The sequence below is a fragment of the Paramormyrops kingsleyae genome, chromosome 18 (assembly GCF_048594095.1).
Source record: "Paramormyrops kingsleyae isolate MSU_618 chromosome 18, PKINGS_0.4, whole genome shotgun sequence".
In the NCBI taxonomy this organism is placed as follows: Eukaryota; Metazoa; Chordata; class Actinopteri; order Osteoglossiformes; family Mormyridae; genus Paramormyrops; species Paramormyrops kingsleyae.
In genome coordinates, this window is record NC_132814.1 from 20,576,026 (window position 1) to 20,592,639 (window position 16,614).

Below are 16,614 nucleotides of genomic sequence, written 5' to 3' on the forward strand. Positions count from 1 at the left end.
CTATGAGCCAAAACAGTTTCTTTGTAAATGCACATACCTAAAAGGATTAAATAACAACAGTGAGTCCTTTGTTTTCAGTCTTATTTATATATGGTGAGTGTATTGAACCTTGAACCCTAAATATTGAACGAATTGTGAGTAGATTGTACTGTTACACCCCTAGTCATTCCAGCCTCCAGTGACGCCTGCACTAGCAGAAATGCACCAGCAACAAATTTCCTTCTCTTATTTACATACAGCCTCATGTGCTTTTGAACTACTGAACTCCTCACCTTGGAAAGGAACAAAAATAACACACCCATATCTGCGTGGGGCGCCCTCTAGTGCACATGATGTTCAAGTGGCCGGCGGCTGGCAAATGCTTGGCATAGCTTTCGGAAGTAAAAGATAAACAATGAAGGCTGGTCCCCTCGCTTCATTCTTAAAACACATTTTAATGAAGTGACCAGCTTTTCGACATCAGTGGTTTGCCCTGTTGAAATGCTGCTGTTTGAGAGACAGGCATTAAGATGGTAGGTGACTGATGGCACTGATGTTAGAGAGGGTGATATGAACATCCCCGTGCTATCTCAGGGTCAAGTCCCAGGGTCAGCGACTGATGCCACCACTGAGCCCTTGAGCTGGACCCTGACTGCTTCAGGAACCGACTGACCCCGTTTTCTCAACTGTATGCTGCTTTCGAATAAAGCATCTGTTAAACTAATTAAATATAAATGTAAATAGATCTCATTGGTAAACACAACTGGACTGTGTGATTTAGTAATGCTTATAGTGATGACAGGGGGTGCACTCATACACACACACACACACACACACATCGGGTAAACATATCTTTATGGGGACCGTTCACACACACACAGACACACACACACACACCACATCGTTTTGTAATTATACCTTTGTGGGGACTCTCCATTCATTTGTATGGGCATAACCCTAATCCCAACATGACGATCATAACCCCTACCCAGCCATAACCTTAACCATAAGTAACCAAGCAAATTATGAGACTTTTGGCATTTTTAGTTTTTCAATTGCATTCTCACATCTTTGTGGGGAACTGAAAAATGGTCCCCACTACCTCAAAATAACAGGTTTTTATCATATTATGGGGGACATTTGGTCCTCACAATGCAATGTAGACCTAATCACACAGACACACACACACACTCCCTCATACACAGTAACACAGTGATGCCTACATTAGTGTGGATGATGCTTGGCAAACATGAAAATGAGAGGCCCCACCCGCTGCTCCTTTATGCCCCCCCCACCCCCTGTGTCCCTGCCCTGTTTAGGTGTCATAGCAGCTCTCTCTCCCTTTCTCTCTCTCTCTCTCTCTCTCTGTCCCTCTCTCTCTCTCTCTCTCTCTCTCTCTCTCCCTCTCGGTCCCCCTCTCTCCCTCTCGGTCCCTCTCTCTCTCTCTCCCTCTCCCCCCCCCCTCTCTCCCTGCTGTTTAGGGCTTTAAAAGCCGTTGCAGGCTGCGTCTCCCTCACTGCCTGTTTGTCTCCCAGCTCCATCGGCCCCCAGATGGACTGACAGCTCAGCTGAGCTGAAGAGGAAAGCAGAGAAAGTGAGAGTGTAGCGATAGAGTGCCTCCTTGCTGCCACCGCCCCTCCTGTACCGCCAAGCCAGAGCCAGACACCCCGACGCCATGCCCGCCCCACCCCAGCTGCTCCTGCTGCTGCTGGCCCAGTGCGCCGCCTGGACCCTCAGCACGAAAGCCATAGCCCGGGGGGGGCTTCCGGACCGGGCTGGGGAGGGCAGCACCTCCTCCCTGGCCCTGGGTGAGCCCTGCGGCGTCTACACCCTGAGCTGTGCCAAGGGACTACGCTGCGTACCCCCAGCGCGGGAGCAGAGCCCCCTGCAGGCGCTGCTGCAGGGCAGGGGGGTCTGTGCCAAGCAGAGCCGCGGCGGCCCCGGAGACAGGCCCACGTTCACAGGTGAGGGTGAAGCTCGGGGTACGAGCGCAAGGTCGGCCTGGAGCATTCTGGGGGGGTAAAGGCCTTGCTCAATGGCCCAGCGGACATGTGACCCTTTTGCCAAGGACAGGATTTGAACTGATGACAGGAAGCCACTGAGCCGCAGGCTGCCCCCAAGGGGCATGTGCGGGCAGCACCTTCCCAGGCTATTTGCAGCCGGGGTCTGCATCAGCAGACCAGGGAGAGTCCGCTCCCTTTTATAGAGCGGCTGTACGAGGCCGCCAGCAGGCAGGGCTACGGGGGCAGGCATGCGATTCATGCAGGATGGGGGAGGCAGAGCCCAGCGATGCCCTGCACCACAAAATATTTATAAACCTATGATGGCATGATTTATAATTACCTGCATTATCACTGCAAGTCAGGTGCTACATGCTGATTGCTTGTACATAAAACTGTATATAAATGTACATGACTTACTCTATAGCATCATGAGTATCATAATATCATAATCCTGTCATAATTATGCTGATCATAAATTCATTGCATATCAAGGCAGACTTTTTTAGTGTGTGTGCGTGTGTGTGTGTGTGTATGTGTGTGTGGTGTCTGTGTGTGTGTGATGTTAAGTGTGTATATGCTGTTGAATGTGTGTGTGGTGGCTGTGTGCTCTTTTAAATGTGAGTAGTGTCTGCATGATGTTACTCGTGTGCTTGTGTGTGTTGCCGCGTTGTGCACTGTGCGTGTGCTTGTGTGCCCATCTCTGACTGGATTTACTGAGATTTGCACACAGATGCTGTAAACATATATCAGACCAGAGTCAGTGAGTTTTAATTGTTGGTTTCCCTTCTCTGTTCTTCTGGTGCTCAGATACGCATTCTTCAAGCAGCAGTGATCTGGAGAAGGTAGGTCTTTGCTCATTATTTACCTGGATCATGTGCTATATACCGATCTAGTGGAGCCCAACGGAAACGTTTCACTTAAAGCCCACAAAAATCACTTGAAGTCCAATATAATTCCTTAAGCATAATGTTTCCTGTATTTATGAGAATATACACTCTTGTGCCTAGGTATAATGTATGTGTATACATTTTATTCAGTGTGAGAATTATTGTAATACATTTTATTATAATTACATATTAACCAAATTGCTCCAACTTTTAATTTCATTGAACTCAAGCTGAAATATTTGTATGATATTATTCCCAAAGAGGGAACTTTAAGAGATGGACGAAGTAAACGGTCACTGAAGTAATGTTTTACGCCCCCTGCAGGCTCCCTGCCGTAAGCTGTTAAATTCTGTCCTAAGGAGTGTTGAACTCACGATCTTCCCGTCCAGCCGGGATATCTACATCCCCAACTGCGACACTCGCGGATTCTACAGGAAGAAGCAGGTACAGGTTACGGGAGAAGACCATGCAGAGAGCTGGAGATGTCAGTTAGCACAGATGAGTTCACGGAATGGGAGGCCAGTCAGCTGACACAGGGCACAACAGCTGTGACCTCCTAAATGGCACTTTAATTAGTAGTGACCATACTTTTACGAGCGGTGACTTAACGCTTTTATGAGTGCTGACATGACATTTTAATCAGTCGTGACTTAACACTTTAGTGTCACTCTGATGGTGGCTTGACACTGAAATGACAGCTGACGTGTCACTTAAAGCGATGGTGACTTTAATCCCCCCTCCCTCCACAGTGCCGCTCCTCCAAAGGCACGCAGCGCGGCCACTGCTGGTGTGTGGACGAGCATGGCACGAAGCTGCCGGCGCGTGCGGGAGAGGACGGCGCGCTGCCTTGCGATGGGGAGTGAGGGACGCCCTTCAGCCAGCAGCCCTGAACCCGCAGTCAGACGAGGAGGACGGGGCGGCTCGATTTGGATGCCGTCTGGCTGGGATATATCAGGGTGCGAATCCCCAGGATGAGCATTACAAACTCGTCATGCTTGGTCATTGTCACCCTCCCATTGAGCACCCACGTGTGACACTCCGCTGCCGTCAATGATATGGCCAGTGCACCGCTGAAAACGGGAACATGTAACGTCTAGTGACTAAAAGCACTGCTTGGCGTCGAGGTCCGCTGTTCCTTAGGATTTCACATGACAGAGAGTGCCGCTTAATTACTGCATTATCTTAACTTCCATTTCGGAAAGCATTTAGACTGAACATTCCAGAAATATTGATATGATGTGAAAAAGGTAAGGTGTCAAGCATATTTTTGGCGCTGCACTGCCCCCAAGTGGACTATTTTAAAACCGTAATTTCAGATTAAAAACTTCTATAGGCCTATATACAATGCCAGTGGGTATATATATCTACAGAACTATTTCGCGGATAACGTTATTTTACTGACTCGTAAATTGCGTCTTGTGTATTTTTCATATTATTTATTTTGGAATAAAATGATATTGTTGACACTTGCTTGGAATATCTATACATCTGCTGCATCTTTTTAGATATACCTAACCCGTTATGCCTACGATTACGGACGCATTTGCGGTCTTTTTGTACCTTGTCATGACTTCTGTCATAGCAGCCATTGACTGTTCCTGCGGTTGTCCAGTTTTTGAAGCTGTGTTGTATGAAAAAATATATTCTAAGCATATTTTTGTACACTTTTATATTTCGCTTATATATAGCGCATAAGTTTGCAATATTATTTAATTAACTACTAAGTATTTTACATTTTCCTATTATTCTTTATTTAAAAAATAAAAGCTTGTTTTTATTGTTTGTCACAAAATACATCCATTTGTGGCACCTTACTGGGGATTTACTGTTTAAATCACGTCCCTTCAAAGCTAAAGCTATTTAAGTTCTGTAAATGATTTAGATTTATGAATGTTTTATTTATATGTTGATCATTTGTTATTCAAATGTATTCGAATTTCCTATTAAATGCTGTTTTTAACGCACGTTTAAAAACAAAAATTCCAGTATCACTGTAATGCTGTTGTATTTGTTAGACGGCTGTTCTTTGTCAGCCGTGTTATCAGTTTATGCCTCAGGCATTGCAAACGGCAGAGGTGGACATTTCAGGTCCAGAAAGTAAAAATCCAAACCAGGATTTTGTTTCAACCAACCAGTTGAGTTCTCTGTGACAGTGACTCTTTATTCTCAACTGGTTGGTTGAAACAAAATCCTGGTTTGGATTTTTACTTTCTGGACCTGAAATGTCCACCTTTGGCAAACGGAATTTCTACTGAGAAATCAAGGTTATATTCCAAAAATACTGTTTTTCGCTCTACTACTACTATTAGGCTACTACCAATAATAATAATAATAATAATAATAATAATAATAGTAGCAGTAGAAGTAGTAATACATTTGGCGCCCTAAAAGTACTTCCATTTAATAAATTAGAGATATTTTAATGAAACAGTGCCTCGGAAAATGACTGTGTCATGTACTGAGAATGATATTATAAAGATATAATATGTCATATACATACATTATAATCATTTATATATGTACACAATCTTGATATAAATATTATAGAGATAAACAAAACAATCGCTGACGTTTCCAGGACGTGCATGCTGCTACAGTTACAGCACGCGGACAGCCCGGGCCGCGCAAACGATACTATCCGCAAGTCGCACCTGCTCCCCACCTGGTCGTGCGGAGAACACGTGACCGATCATGTGACTTTGCACGGAAATCTAGAAGGTTCAGTTGGATTTCATTGGGGGAGTGTCAGGAGGCGGGGCGGGACTGGAGCCTGTGGAAGGGGGCGGCGCGGCGCCCTCCGGAAGCTCCTCCGCGGACGGACGGTGCTCCAGCCGATTCTTTGATTGTCCCGGAAGCGGACGGTGAAAGGGGGCGCGTTTCGCAGGAACAGTTCGCCTCCCGGTCCCGGTTTCTGTCCGGCTCCGCCATGGCGTCCCAAGGAAGCCTGGGCGCCGTTTCGAGCCCCATGGTTATACTGGCTCCGAAGACCAAGACGAAGAAGAAGCATTTCGTGCAGCAGAAGGTGAAGGTTCTGCGGGCCAGCAGCGACCCGGTGCTCGGCGTCTTCATGTGGGGAGTGAACCACTCGGTACGCGGTGAGATCTCTCCGGAGCGGCCATAAGGCCGCTTTATCTCCTTAAGGTCTAAGTCTCATGCCGTTTTACTCCTGGAGTAACCCGCAGATCGTGAATATCATGCGCTGGTTGGGTGCGGATAGTCACGGAGTAATCAGGTTATGCCGCTAAAATGCGGCACTGCAGGGGGGCGGATCGCGGATTCTTGGGGGCGGGGGGGCACAGCAGAGTTATTCGAGTACAGGTCTGAACGTAGCACCAAATGGAGTCATGGGGGGGTGGCGGTCTTGTGTTATGTACATGTAAATGGGTATGATTGTGAGAAATGCAGGCATGTTTGGTGACTCCCTTTGTGTGTGTGATTGTGCTGGCTGTACCCGCCTGTGACCCACCGGCTGTTGGCCGTACCCGCCTGTGACCCACCTGCTGCTGACCTTACCTGCCTGTGACCCTCTTGTGACCCGCCTGCTGCTGGCCGTACCCGCCTGTGACCCGCCTCCTGTCCGCAGATCAGCGAGCTGAACCAGGTCCCTGTACCTGTCATGCTGCTTCCGGATGACTTCAAAGCCAACACCAAGATCAAAGTCAACAACCACCTCTTCAACAAGTAAAGTCAGCTCTTGCCTGCATGGCTTTGTTTACAGTGTTTTTGTTTTAGTTTTGTTTCACTTCTTCCAAGCCAGATCTGTGCGTGGCATCTTTATATCGTCTGTTGTTTTCTGGGGTGTTGCAGGTGTTACATGGGCTTGTTTGTAAATAACAGCCAGCCCCTGTTACACGCAGAGGTTTCCCCGCCCGCTCGCAAGCCTCGTGCTGTGGGAATTTGTGGCTGTGAGAGGAGCACATGTTCCTGTGAGGTTATCATCGGTGTTTCTCCTTCAAAATAAAGCTTCGATTCAGAGACTCGCTGGCTCACTGAAGCTGCGTAGTTCAGCGGGAGCAGATGGAAATGGCACAGCCTGGGGGTGCAGTGTTCCTGCCAGGGCGCGTGTGTGTGCAACGGGGGGGGGGGGTTAGGTTTATGTTTATTTCCTGTTTTTCCTGTGCATGTGGTGTGGATATCCACAATCTCATAATCTTTTCAGGAATATGAGTCTTGTTTTAAAGTTTGCCGGTTTAAAGGACAGGCAGGGTGGGTGGGGGGGGGGCAATGTAAAGGGGTGGGGAAGTGTAACAACAGGACAGTCAGATGGCGGCTCCCCAGTGTGGTGGCATCTCACGGGTGTCTTACCTGTGCGCTTTGAGCAAGACGGGTATGTGTAACTACAGGAGCTGATTCGGCGGCATTCCCCTGGTGTGTGTGTGTGTGTGTGCGCGCGCGTGTGGCGTCCCAACATCACTGCATTTGGTTTTCCTAAGAGCTGCTCTCCTTCTTTGCAGAGAGAACCTTCCAGGCCATTTTAAATTTAAGGAATACTGCCCCCAGGTGTTCCGGAACCTCCGGGAGCGTTTCGGCATCGAGGATCTCGATTACCAGGTGAATATGACGCATGTCTCGCGGTCCGTTGGGTTGGCTGGTGTTTAAAGGTTACACGGCTGTGAATCTGCCGGACGGCGTGTATGTGCCAGGGGACTCCCTGCATCACGGACAGTGTCACTCTGCTGGTGACAGTGCTCCGCCTTTCTGCTCTGCTCTTTAACACCTCCCATTAGCTTCAGTTGCCTCCCTGGTCACTTCACAGAGCAGCAGCAGACACCCCCTTCAGGGGACACCGTTCCTGGGGAGGGTCCCAGCAGGATGGCCACGCCCCTCTTGGCCAGATCTGCTCTCTGCATGCTGTTCTTCATGCCGGCTGTGTCCTCACCATGGCGCTCGGATCCAAATGGGCCACAGAAAGGCGCCGTTTCCCTGAGGACCTCCAGGGAGCCTATTTTTACCAGCTCATTATTTCCGGCTGTTTTTAAAACTTGCCGCTTAATTGACCCTATTTATACAGCGGCTGCTGTTTCAGCGCCGGGCCTGCCAGGTCGGGACACAATGGGGATTTGGCGTCAGGAGGGCCTGCCGGGTCGGGATGCGGTTTTGGCGTCAGGAGGGCCTGCCGGGTCGGGATGCGGTTTTGGCGTCAGGAGGGCCTGCCGGGTCGGGATGCGGTTTTGGCGTCAGGAGGGCCTGCCGGGTCGGGATGTGGATACGGCGTCAGGAGGGCCTGCCGGGTCAGGATGTGGTTTTGGCGTCAGGAGGGCCTGCCGGGTCGGGACACGTTTTTAGCATAGGGAGGGCTCGACGGGTCGGGATGCAGTTTCGGCATCACCCATCTCTCTCGTCTTTTTTCCACTTCATCAGGTGTCTGTGACCCGCAGTCCTCCCGTCAGAGGGGGTGACGGCCCCGGAGAGGGACTGCTGCTTACCTCCTACGACGGCACTCTGGTCATCAAGCAGATCTCCAGCGAGGATGTGGAGGACATGCACAACATCCTGTCTGAGTACCACCAGGTAGGATGTGGCATCCTCTGGGGGGGGTTCTAAACCAGCAGGAACCAATAGATGTGCGTCCTCACAGGGAAATAGTCCGTGTGCATGTAGGGGTCCCTGAGGCCACCTTTGTCTCTACCCCCCCCCCAGCACATAGTGAAATGTCACGGCAGCACGCTGCTGCCTCAGTTCCTGGGAATGTACCGCGTGACTGTGGAGAGTGAGGACACCTACTTCATGGTCATGAGGAACATGTTTAGCCACAGGCTGGTCGTCCACAGGAAGTACGACCTCAAGGTGAGGTGTGGGCTGGTGGGTCGGGGCGCACCTGCTTCTGTGGCCAGTAGAGGGCAGTCTCTGCTGCAGCCTGAGCACGGAGCTGTGGCCGCCGCTGAGAGACCTTCTTCCTTACATGGATCACGCCGATGTGTTTTACGGGAAATGTTGTACTTCCACAGGGGTCCCTCGTCTCCCGTGAAGCGAGCGAGAAAGAGAAGGTAAGAGAAGGTCTCCTTAAGATGCCCTGAATCAGCATGATGGTGAGTGATACCTGCTGGAGATGGTAACCCTAACCCTGCTTGATGTTGCTTCCACTCCAGGTGAAGGAATTGCCCACCTACAAGGATGTGGACTTCAGGAATGACATGCAGAAGGTGCATGTGAGCGAGGAGCAGAAGGAGAAGTTCATGGAGAAGCTGAATAGAGATGTGGAGGTGCGTGGATGATCTCCATTATGGGGATCAGTAGAGAGGTGGCTTTATTTTATAGTCAAAAGGTCTCTTTGAGACCTCCTGTCCCTCCTGAGATGTTTCAGAAACTAAATCGGTAGCAAATAGGGTGAGAGGACCATAGCTAGCTGGTTAGTGGAACATGCTGCTTCAGCATCTCCTAAATATGGGTTTAGGTAATATTTATGTAGTAACTGTTAGTGGCCAGTGGGGGTCTCCTAAATATTTTGTACCCTGTGCAGATGTGTGGATTGGGTGGTGATTAACTCCATGGCTGGGTTTTGGCAGTTGTATTTGCCGTTGATCTGGTACCAAACGCGTCGGCTCACAAACCCTTCATGCCTGACGGCTCTTGCAGTTCTTGGTTAAGCTGAAGATCATGGACTACAGCCTGCTTCTGGGCATCCACGACGTGGCGAGGGCGGAGCGGGAGGAGGAGGAGCTGGAGGAGCCGTGCATGGAGGAGGAGGCGGAGCCTGAGAACGGGCTGACGACCGCCCCCGCGGCAGGCTCTTACGGCACGTCCCCCGAGGGCATCGCCGGTTACCTGAATTCCTGTAAGCCCCTCGGTCCAGGAGAGTTTGATCCCTACATCGACGTCTATGCCTTGAAGAGTGTCCCTGGTGAGTGTGCGGAACATGCCAGAAAGCACCGTGAAATTACACCTGCATTATCTCTCCCCTGCTACTGTAAATGGTCTGTTTTAGTGAGAAGCATGTTTCGGGGCTCAAGGACAGTTTGTGATGCCAGACAGGAAGTGGACAGCGCCATGGTAACACAGTACTTCCCATCTCTCTCCAGAAGCCCCTCAGAGGGAGGTCTACTTCATGGGCCTCATCGACGTGCTGACGCAGTACAACGCCAAGAAAAGGGCAGCTCACGCGGCCAAGACCGTCAAACACGGCGTGAGTGCCCCCTCTCCTGCCGGAGGACTGCTCAATGGGCTGATGTACACCCTCTAGCTCGGTGGTCTGATACAGACCGTCTGCTTCGTTCCAGGCTGGTGCAGAGATCTCCACCGTGCACCCCGAGCAGTACGCCAAGCGCTTCCGGGAATTCATCGCCAACATCTTTGCGTGACGGGCCGAGCCCGTGCCCCGAACCCTACGGCTGTGGGCCTGCTTCACACGAAAAGACTCTGCTGTTCATTTTATCCGTTCCATTCTCCATACGTAGTTTTTATTCCTTGTCTGATGTATTTCTTCAAAGGACAAACATCCAAAGAATAGGTGCCCCCACCTCAGCAGTCCCGTTTCTGTTGCCGTAATCTTCTCCGAGGGCGTGAGGGATTGGCATACAGACAGGACTGCCTGCCTGACTCAAGCAGGTCTGTCACCCTGATAATGTGAAACAGTGTCACAGCTGGATGACAGACAGAGGCGGGACTCACCATAGCAGTAGGGACCAATGGCTAGGTTTACCACTTCATAAACACCCCCCTGAAGAATGCAGATAGCACTGGTGAGAACCCCCCCCCCCAACAATAATGCAGTCCTACAACAGCCCAAAGTGTGCTTTGTGAAATTAGTTTTTAAGGCACTCAGAGTATTTAATATTTTTTAAAAAGCCAATACACTACATTTACGCTTCTTAGCTGGTTATGGCTAATATATATTTTTAAAGTTTTCTGGACTGAGTCTATTTTGCACAGTTTTCGAATTCGTGGCACGCTTTCTGTCCAGCTGTCCATTCCTATAGGGTCTGATTTCACGTACAGATTGTAGTCAGTTTTCTCTGCTCTGGTATTTGCCCTTATATCTCCCTTTGGGGATATTTTTCCTTTTTAGAGAGACTTACTTCCTATGCTAGATTTCAGGAAAATAACATGAGGGTTATAGTGGTTGATACCTGGCCCATCGTTGGCCCATGACGAGAGGACAATCTGAAGGCACCGCATTAAGGTTCCTCGAGGTTTTGGGATTGAAAGGTAAGCAGAAAAGTGGGAAGTGTGCGTTTCCTCGCCGAGGAGTGTGAGCGACCCTCACAGGAAGTGGCTGCCCTCACATCCTGTCCGGGACAATGGCGGCGGCCATAGTGGTGCCCCTCTGCGTGCAGTGCCAAATTTTTGTCCTGTTCTCCATGTCCTCCGTTTCTAAAAAAAACAAAAACACAATAAAGTTGTGCATTAATGATAAGCTTGTGATCACTGTCCGCACAGTGCCGTCGTCATTGGGAACATAGGTGACGGACGTCAACTGAGTATCTGGGAGGTTTTTAAACTCATCACTGCTACATACCGGAGGTCCAGACATAACCATGCGGGGCTTTTGGGACAGCTGGTGTGCAGTTCAGAGAGGGGCTGTGTTGGAGACACACTGACGAGCAATGGAACAGCAGGAAAAGTAGGAAGCACAACATCAGCATAGTACAGGGGAAGGCAGTCCTGATACTGGAGTGCCTGGTGTCCTGCAGGTTTTCTGTCTAACCTGAGGAGTTACTATCTGCTCAGGTCAGGTGTGGTACCTCAGAGAACAGGTAGGATGGGAAAACCTGCTGGATACCTGCACTTCAGGATCGGGTTGCCTACCCCTGGATTAGTGATTTGAAGAGCTGAAACTGGCGCCCCTGCTCCTGTACAGATGGGGTAGGGCAGGCCGGGTGCTGTGCCTGATGGATGAGGAGAGGGGTCAGAGGTCAGGGATGTGGGTTCCCTTGCCAGGAGCCTTAATTGTGATGATTGATCCCTTCCTGTTGCTCCTGAATGCCACACTGCTGCTTCTAACAAAGGATGGAAAAACACGACTCAATCCCGGAGGAGCGACCACAGGAATGTGCTGACGGGCAAGGTGGGCCCATGTCCTCAGGACCTCAGGGGGTGGGGGTGTCACACCCAAACTGGGCAGAAAGTCCAGCCGTGTCCTCCTGGGTCATGCGAGCAGAGTTGCGCCCAGTGGCAATATGGCCGCCTAGGTCCACTCTGGGGGGGGGAGGTCAACTACTTTATTTTAAGGGTGCCCTCCCGCCTTCATTCCTTCCTCTGACACTCCTTAATCACAGAACTTCCTGACAGCAGAGCCCGAGGCCCCAGCGTTTGTATCTGCACTATATCACAGCCGGGACAGAGTGTTTTTTCCACAGCGCTGAAGTGCTGATGTCAGTTATTTGCCAGCCAGCCGCTGTATCCGTTTGCTCCCGGCTGCTCGATTGGCTACATGTGAAAATATTCACACCCTACAGCTAAATAGCGCGTCCTCGTGTCTTTCTGCCTGGCAGCTGGTTTTATGTCATAAGTGAATGATATACCCCGGAGAGGCCAATCTGCGTGGATTATGCTGAATATGTCATCCACGCTCGCAAAGGTGTAAACGGGAGCCAGTTTGCCGTTTCTGAGGCACCCCTGTCAGAAGATGGTAGCTAGCTAGCTGGTTAGCAGAACATGCTACTTCAGCATCTCCTAAGTAAGGGTGGTGTTTAATATATTTAGTGTGATGACTGCTTGTGGCCAACAGGGGGCCCCACACAAAGGTGTGGTTTGAATGTTCGCGAGTGATGACGCTGAGTGTAAACGGTTAAATCACGCAGTTGGAATTTCGGCCTCGGCGAGGCTGCGATGGTGTCCTTGGGATGAATCACACAGAAAATGAAGAGCCTGAGAGTCAGGCCTTATCACATGGCCAGTGGGGGTCAGTCCAAGGTCGCTGCACCTCCTCCAGGATGTCCTGTCAGTCATGGGGGGGGGGGGGGGGGGGTCTGGGGGTATCAGGGCTGGGTGAATTTGCCAGTGTGGGTCAGCCAGCTGAGTCCAGATTGTCCGGGATCCCACGCTCAGACAGGTCTCCGCGCGCTCAAGCCAGCGTTCCCAGCGTTCCCAGCATCCCGCCTCCCGCTGATCGGCCAGGATCTGCAGAGTCTCCAAGGTACCGTGCAGTCGGGCCAAGCCTGTCAAGCTGTGGGCGAGGGACCGCTCCCACGATGGAGGGGTTCTCTGAGTTCTCTCACAAATGATGTGCATTTAGATGTTATTCTGACAGATCAGGTAGGTCACCGAGCTGATGAACTTTCTAGAATCACAGGCTAAATGGACACAGTGGGAAGCTGTGGAGAAACAGAAGGAAGGAGAAAGCAAATATGGTGACATTCAGGGTCCCGTTTCATGGCTTTGGAGAGGAACGGGCGATTGTCTAGTGTGTGCCAATATGTGTGTGTGTGTGTGTGCGTGTGCCGGTGATGGACTGTCATCCTGTTTGGGATGTCCCCTGCCTTGTCCCCTACGCTGCATGGGACAAGCGTCAGGTTCAATGTAACCCAGTAACAGAGGGATGGATGTTTGTGAATAGCATTGAGTCACAAGTGTATCTGGAGCAAATGAGGAGATAATGCCTTTCTTTGTGATTTGTTACATTAAATGATGGCACAGAAGCTTGGAAGCTGCTCTCAAACCAGAAAGTGACTCACTGACGGTGTTGTAAAATCTTGCATGGTCCCTAAACATCAGTGCAAGCCTAAGGAGATACGTCTGAAGTAATCGTAATTAAATGTCATGAAGGTTTCGTAGTTTTATGAAATGCAAATCCATATTCAGAGTGGCAAATGTGTACCTGCGCCATATTTCACTTACAAGTTTATAATGTTCAGGTTGTGATTACGAATCACAGTTCATGCATTTACAACTTCAGCGGTACATTTCTAAATTACTAGCTATGTGGAGAAAGTTATGTTGCCAGTGCCCAATAGGTTTTGACGAAAATTGTCGCAATAGAAGTGTACTTGCAGAATCTGTGCTTACAGGTCAAGCTACAGATTTTAAAATATTATTTTAAATTTGCAATTCCTTTTTTTGCGTATGAATGCTTTAGACGCAAATCTCCTTCTGTAGGAGTCCAGCCCAGACCCGTTGGCATTCAAGCCCAGTCTGACCCAAGCCCAGATAGTAATGGAATTTCTCAAAACACGCATGAGCCATGGTCATGATGTCTTACACACAACTGAAATGTTTCAAATCATAACCAGGGAATTAGTGAAAATAAGCTTCGAATTAGGATCCACTTACCACTTGTTGAGAGAAAATAGAAATTGAATCATTAGCCCGTTGGCTACAACTTTAAATAAAAATAATTTAAACATCAAACTGTTTGTAATGGTCAAAAGCTCTCGCTTTGCAAATTTAATCCTTATGGCCATGACGCACATTAGCTAGCATTCAAAACGTACTCGGACACCCGTGAGACGTGAACTCCAATCTTTCCTATTTCCTGTTTCTGTTACAGAGTCCACCTTAGCACAATAAACACAAAATAAAGTCATTTAAGCCCGACCCAAACCCAACCGATGCATGAAAAATTTTCCCCGAGCCCAGCCTTAGTCTGCTGGTGGGCTCAGGCCCTCGTACTTGGGGGGGAGCGACTTTCATTCACATAGTGGGATATTCCCAGTTAGCCAGTAACAACAACTCAACGCACGACTTTTCTGCCATAGCATGACAGGCAAAGAGCATAGTACAGCAACTGTGTGTGACTGTGGTACAACAAAGTGGTAGGTAACACTTTACTTAAGGCCATGTTATTGGTAATTTACACACATTCATAGTGCATGATAATGCATTCATGAAGCATTATAAATAACAATTATAAAAGTCATATGCATTATGACTGCCTTATGAAGCTCTTATCTATAATGCACTATAGAATCCTTTATAATGCAGTACAAGGCATCCTTAATGCTTATACTGACCATTATAATGCATTTTAACGGTATTTCTAGTGTGTTATAGATGAGAGCTTTATAAAGCATTCATAATGACTATTCCTTTTGATACATATTTGGTAAAAGCAGTGGGGTACAATAGCTGTGTGAGAGCAAGGTGCAGTGGGGTACAAGAGCGCAGTACAGCAGTGTAGCACAATACAGTAGTGGAGTTTGAGTCTGGCACAGCACTGTGGTACAGTAATAGTGTGTGATGCTCTGGGTCACTCATATGGCCCCAGTATTCAGGGTCCCCCCCCCATTAAGAGCTTCCTTCTTGCCCTGCAGATGGTGGACGACACCCACAACACCACATCCGACCATGACAACTACACACACTGGTTCATGTACGATTGTACCCTGAACTTGGACCATAGCTCCAGACGCGTGTTCCTCTTCCTGATGCACCTGCTCTTCTTCATGGTGGCTCTGATGGAGAACTGCCTGGTTGTGTGGGTCAACTGGAAGCGCAGGAGGTCCTGCAGCCGCGTGCTGTTCTACGTGCTCAACGTGAGCATATCCGACCTCATGGCGGTGCTGCTCATGCCCTTCTTCATGCTTGAGGTCACCATAGACAAAGTGTGGCTGTGGGGCCAATTCCTCTGCAAGTTCACACATCTCGTCTACACGGTGAACTTCTACAGCAGCGCCTTCTTCGTGGCGTGCATGACACTCGAGCGTTACCGGTCAGTGTCCCAGCCGGAGTCAACCAGCTGGGGCCTGTCCGAGCGCCACCGCAGGGCACTGATCTGTGGGGGCCTGTGGACCCTCGCCGTTCTGCTGGCCCTCATCGAGAACGTGCACGTGGACCTGCTGGAGTTTGAGGAACCTGGCTGCTACCTGATCCCTGATTACAGCTATAGCATGTGGTTCGACGCCCTGATCTGCATTTCCCTCCTCTTCCAATTCGTGGGACCTGCAGTCATCATTATCACATGCAATGTGCTGATCGCACGCACTGTAGGCACCATGGCCAACGTGGAGGGCCGGCGCGATGTGTGGCTGGTGCATGTGTACTCGCTGGTGTTTGTGGTGTGCTGGCTGCCGTACCACCTCGTCATGATGCTCATAATGGTGGATGACGTGGCCCCGCACCTCTTCAGCTGCAACATGGCGGACGCCATTTACTTCTCCTTCTCCATCGTGGAATGCCTGTCGTTCTTCCACTGCATCGCCAACCCCATCCTCTACAGCTTCCTCAGTAAGGGCTTCCAGGAAATGCTCGTCAACACGTTGCTGCAGCACCTGTCCAGCAGGGCACCCAACGCTGAGGGCTGCCCCGACGCCGACCGCCCCAAGCGGCCGGCCGCGGACAAACAGGGCCGCCGGGCCAGCACCAGCGGCACCAGCCACTCAGACGTGGGCCCTTGAAGAGCGAAGATGGGGGAGATGGCCCACTGAGGCATGGACCGGAGGAGATGCGACTTCAAACACACCTCCCCGAAATGTCGAAAGGAACATAAAGTATCAGCGGCCCCTGGAGAGAACGGGGGGACGCTGGACGGCAGTTATGTCTCACTCTCTCACCTAGTCTTGGAAAAACGGACCCACCGCAAGAAAAGAAGGAGGAGCTTCTCCCAGAGCACACGAAACCGTCACACAGGACTGCAAAAGAAAGGACAGTGACAGCCACACCACACACCCCAGTATAAAGGCAGGCGTGTATGAACCAGGCTTTTGTAGATATGCTGGGTATCTCTGCTGATACGAATGGCTGCTTAATTTCTATCCTTGGAACTACTGGTGTTACACATTCCTACCGTTTTATTTACGTGTAGCCAAGTGAATCCTGCAATCCATGTAAGTCGAATTAAAAAACCTCCAGTCTTCCAGTGAGTGAGGTTA

The 16,614-nt window shown here is 49.9% G+C and overlaps 3 protein-coding genes across 4 annotated transcripts; all 3 read left to right on the plus strand.

Annotated features, from left to right (window-relative positions):
* The first annotated feature begins 1,460 nt into the window (after positions 1–1,460).
* On the plus strand, positions 1,461–4,857 carry igfbp6b (insulin-like growth factor binding protein 6b). Its single transcript, XM_023798820.2, has 4 exons — positions 1,461–1,943; positions 2,790–2,824; positions 3,194–3,313; positions 3,619–4,857. The coding sequence occupies exons 1-4, from the start codon at positions 1,655–1,657 to the stop codon at positions 3,730–3,732; spliced, it is 558 nt and encodes a 185-aa protein (XP_023654588.2). The 5' UTR covers positions 1,461–1,654; the 3' UTR covers positions 3,733–4,857.
* Positions 4,858–5,611: 754 nt separating this feature from the next.
* pip4k2ca (phosphatidylinositol-5-phosphate 4-kinase, type II, gamma a) lies at positions 5,612–11,222 on the plus strand. The gene is made up of 10 exons (XM_023798819.2): positions 5,612–5,957; positions 6,453–6,550; positions 7,324–7,420; positions 8,231–8,380; positions 8,510–8,656; positions 8,818–8,856; positions 8,959–9,072; positions 9,446–9,710; positions 9,889–9,992; positions 10,087–11,222. The coding sequence occupies exons 1-10, from the start codon at positions 5,796–5,798 to the stop codon at positions 10,165–10,167; spliced, it is 1,257 nt and encodes a 418-aa protein (XP_023654587.1). The 5' UTR covers positions 5,612–5,795; the 3' UTR covers positions 10,168–11,222.
* A 1,579-nt stretch (positions 11,223–12,801) lies between these two features.
* gpr182 (G protein-coupled receptor 182) lies at positions 12,802–16,601 on the plus strand. 2 transcript variants are annotated; one of them, XM_023798816.2, is made up of 2 exons: positions 12,802–13,063; positions 15,058–16,601. In XM_023798816.2, the coding sequence occupies exon 2, from the start codon at positions 15,058–15,060 to the stop codon at positions 16,138–16,140; it is 1,083 nt and encodes a 360-aa protein (XP_023654584.2). In that variant the 5' UTR covers positions 12,802–13,063; the 3' UTR covers positions 16,141–16,601. The 2 variants fall into 2 exon arrangements, with proteins under 2 accessions (XP_023654584.2, XP_023654586.2); XM_023798818.2 differs by having other exon boundaries at positions 12,802–12,944.
* Positions 16,602–16,614: the final 13 nt, after the last annotated feature.

Coding starts and splice junctions, on each gene's coding strand:
- igfbp6b (XM_023798820.2), top strand. CDS start 1,655: ATGCCCGCCCCACCCCAGCTGCTCCTGCTGCTGCTGGCCCAGTGCGCC. Junction 2,825..3,193: donor GCAGCAGTGATCTGGAGAAG/GTAGGTCTTTGC, acceptor CGCCCCCTGCAG/GCTCCCTGCCGTAAGCTGTT. Junction 3,314..3,618: donor GATTCTACAGGAAGAAGCAG/GTACAGGTTACG, acceptor CTCCCTCCACAG/TGCCGCTCCTCCAAAGGCAC.
- pip4k2ca (XM_023798819.2), top strand. CDS start 5,796: ATGGCGTCCCAAGGAAGCCTGGGCGCCGTTTCGAGCCCCATGGTTATA. Junction 7,421..8,230: donor TCGAGGATCTCGATTACCAG/GTGAATATGACG, acceptor CCACTTCATCAG/GTGTCTGTGACCCGCAGTCC. Junction 8,381..8,509: donor TCCTGTCTGAGTACCACCAG/GTAGGATGTGGC, acceptor CCCCCCCCCCAG/CACATAGTGAAATGTCACGG.
- gpr182 (XM_023798816.2), top strand. CDS start 15,058: ATGGTGGACGACACCCACAACACCACATCCGACCATGACAACTACACA.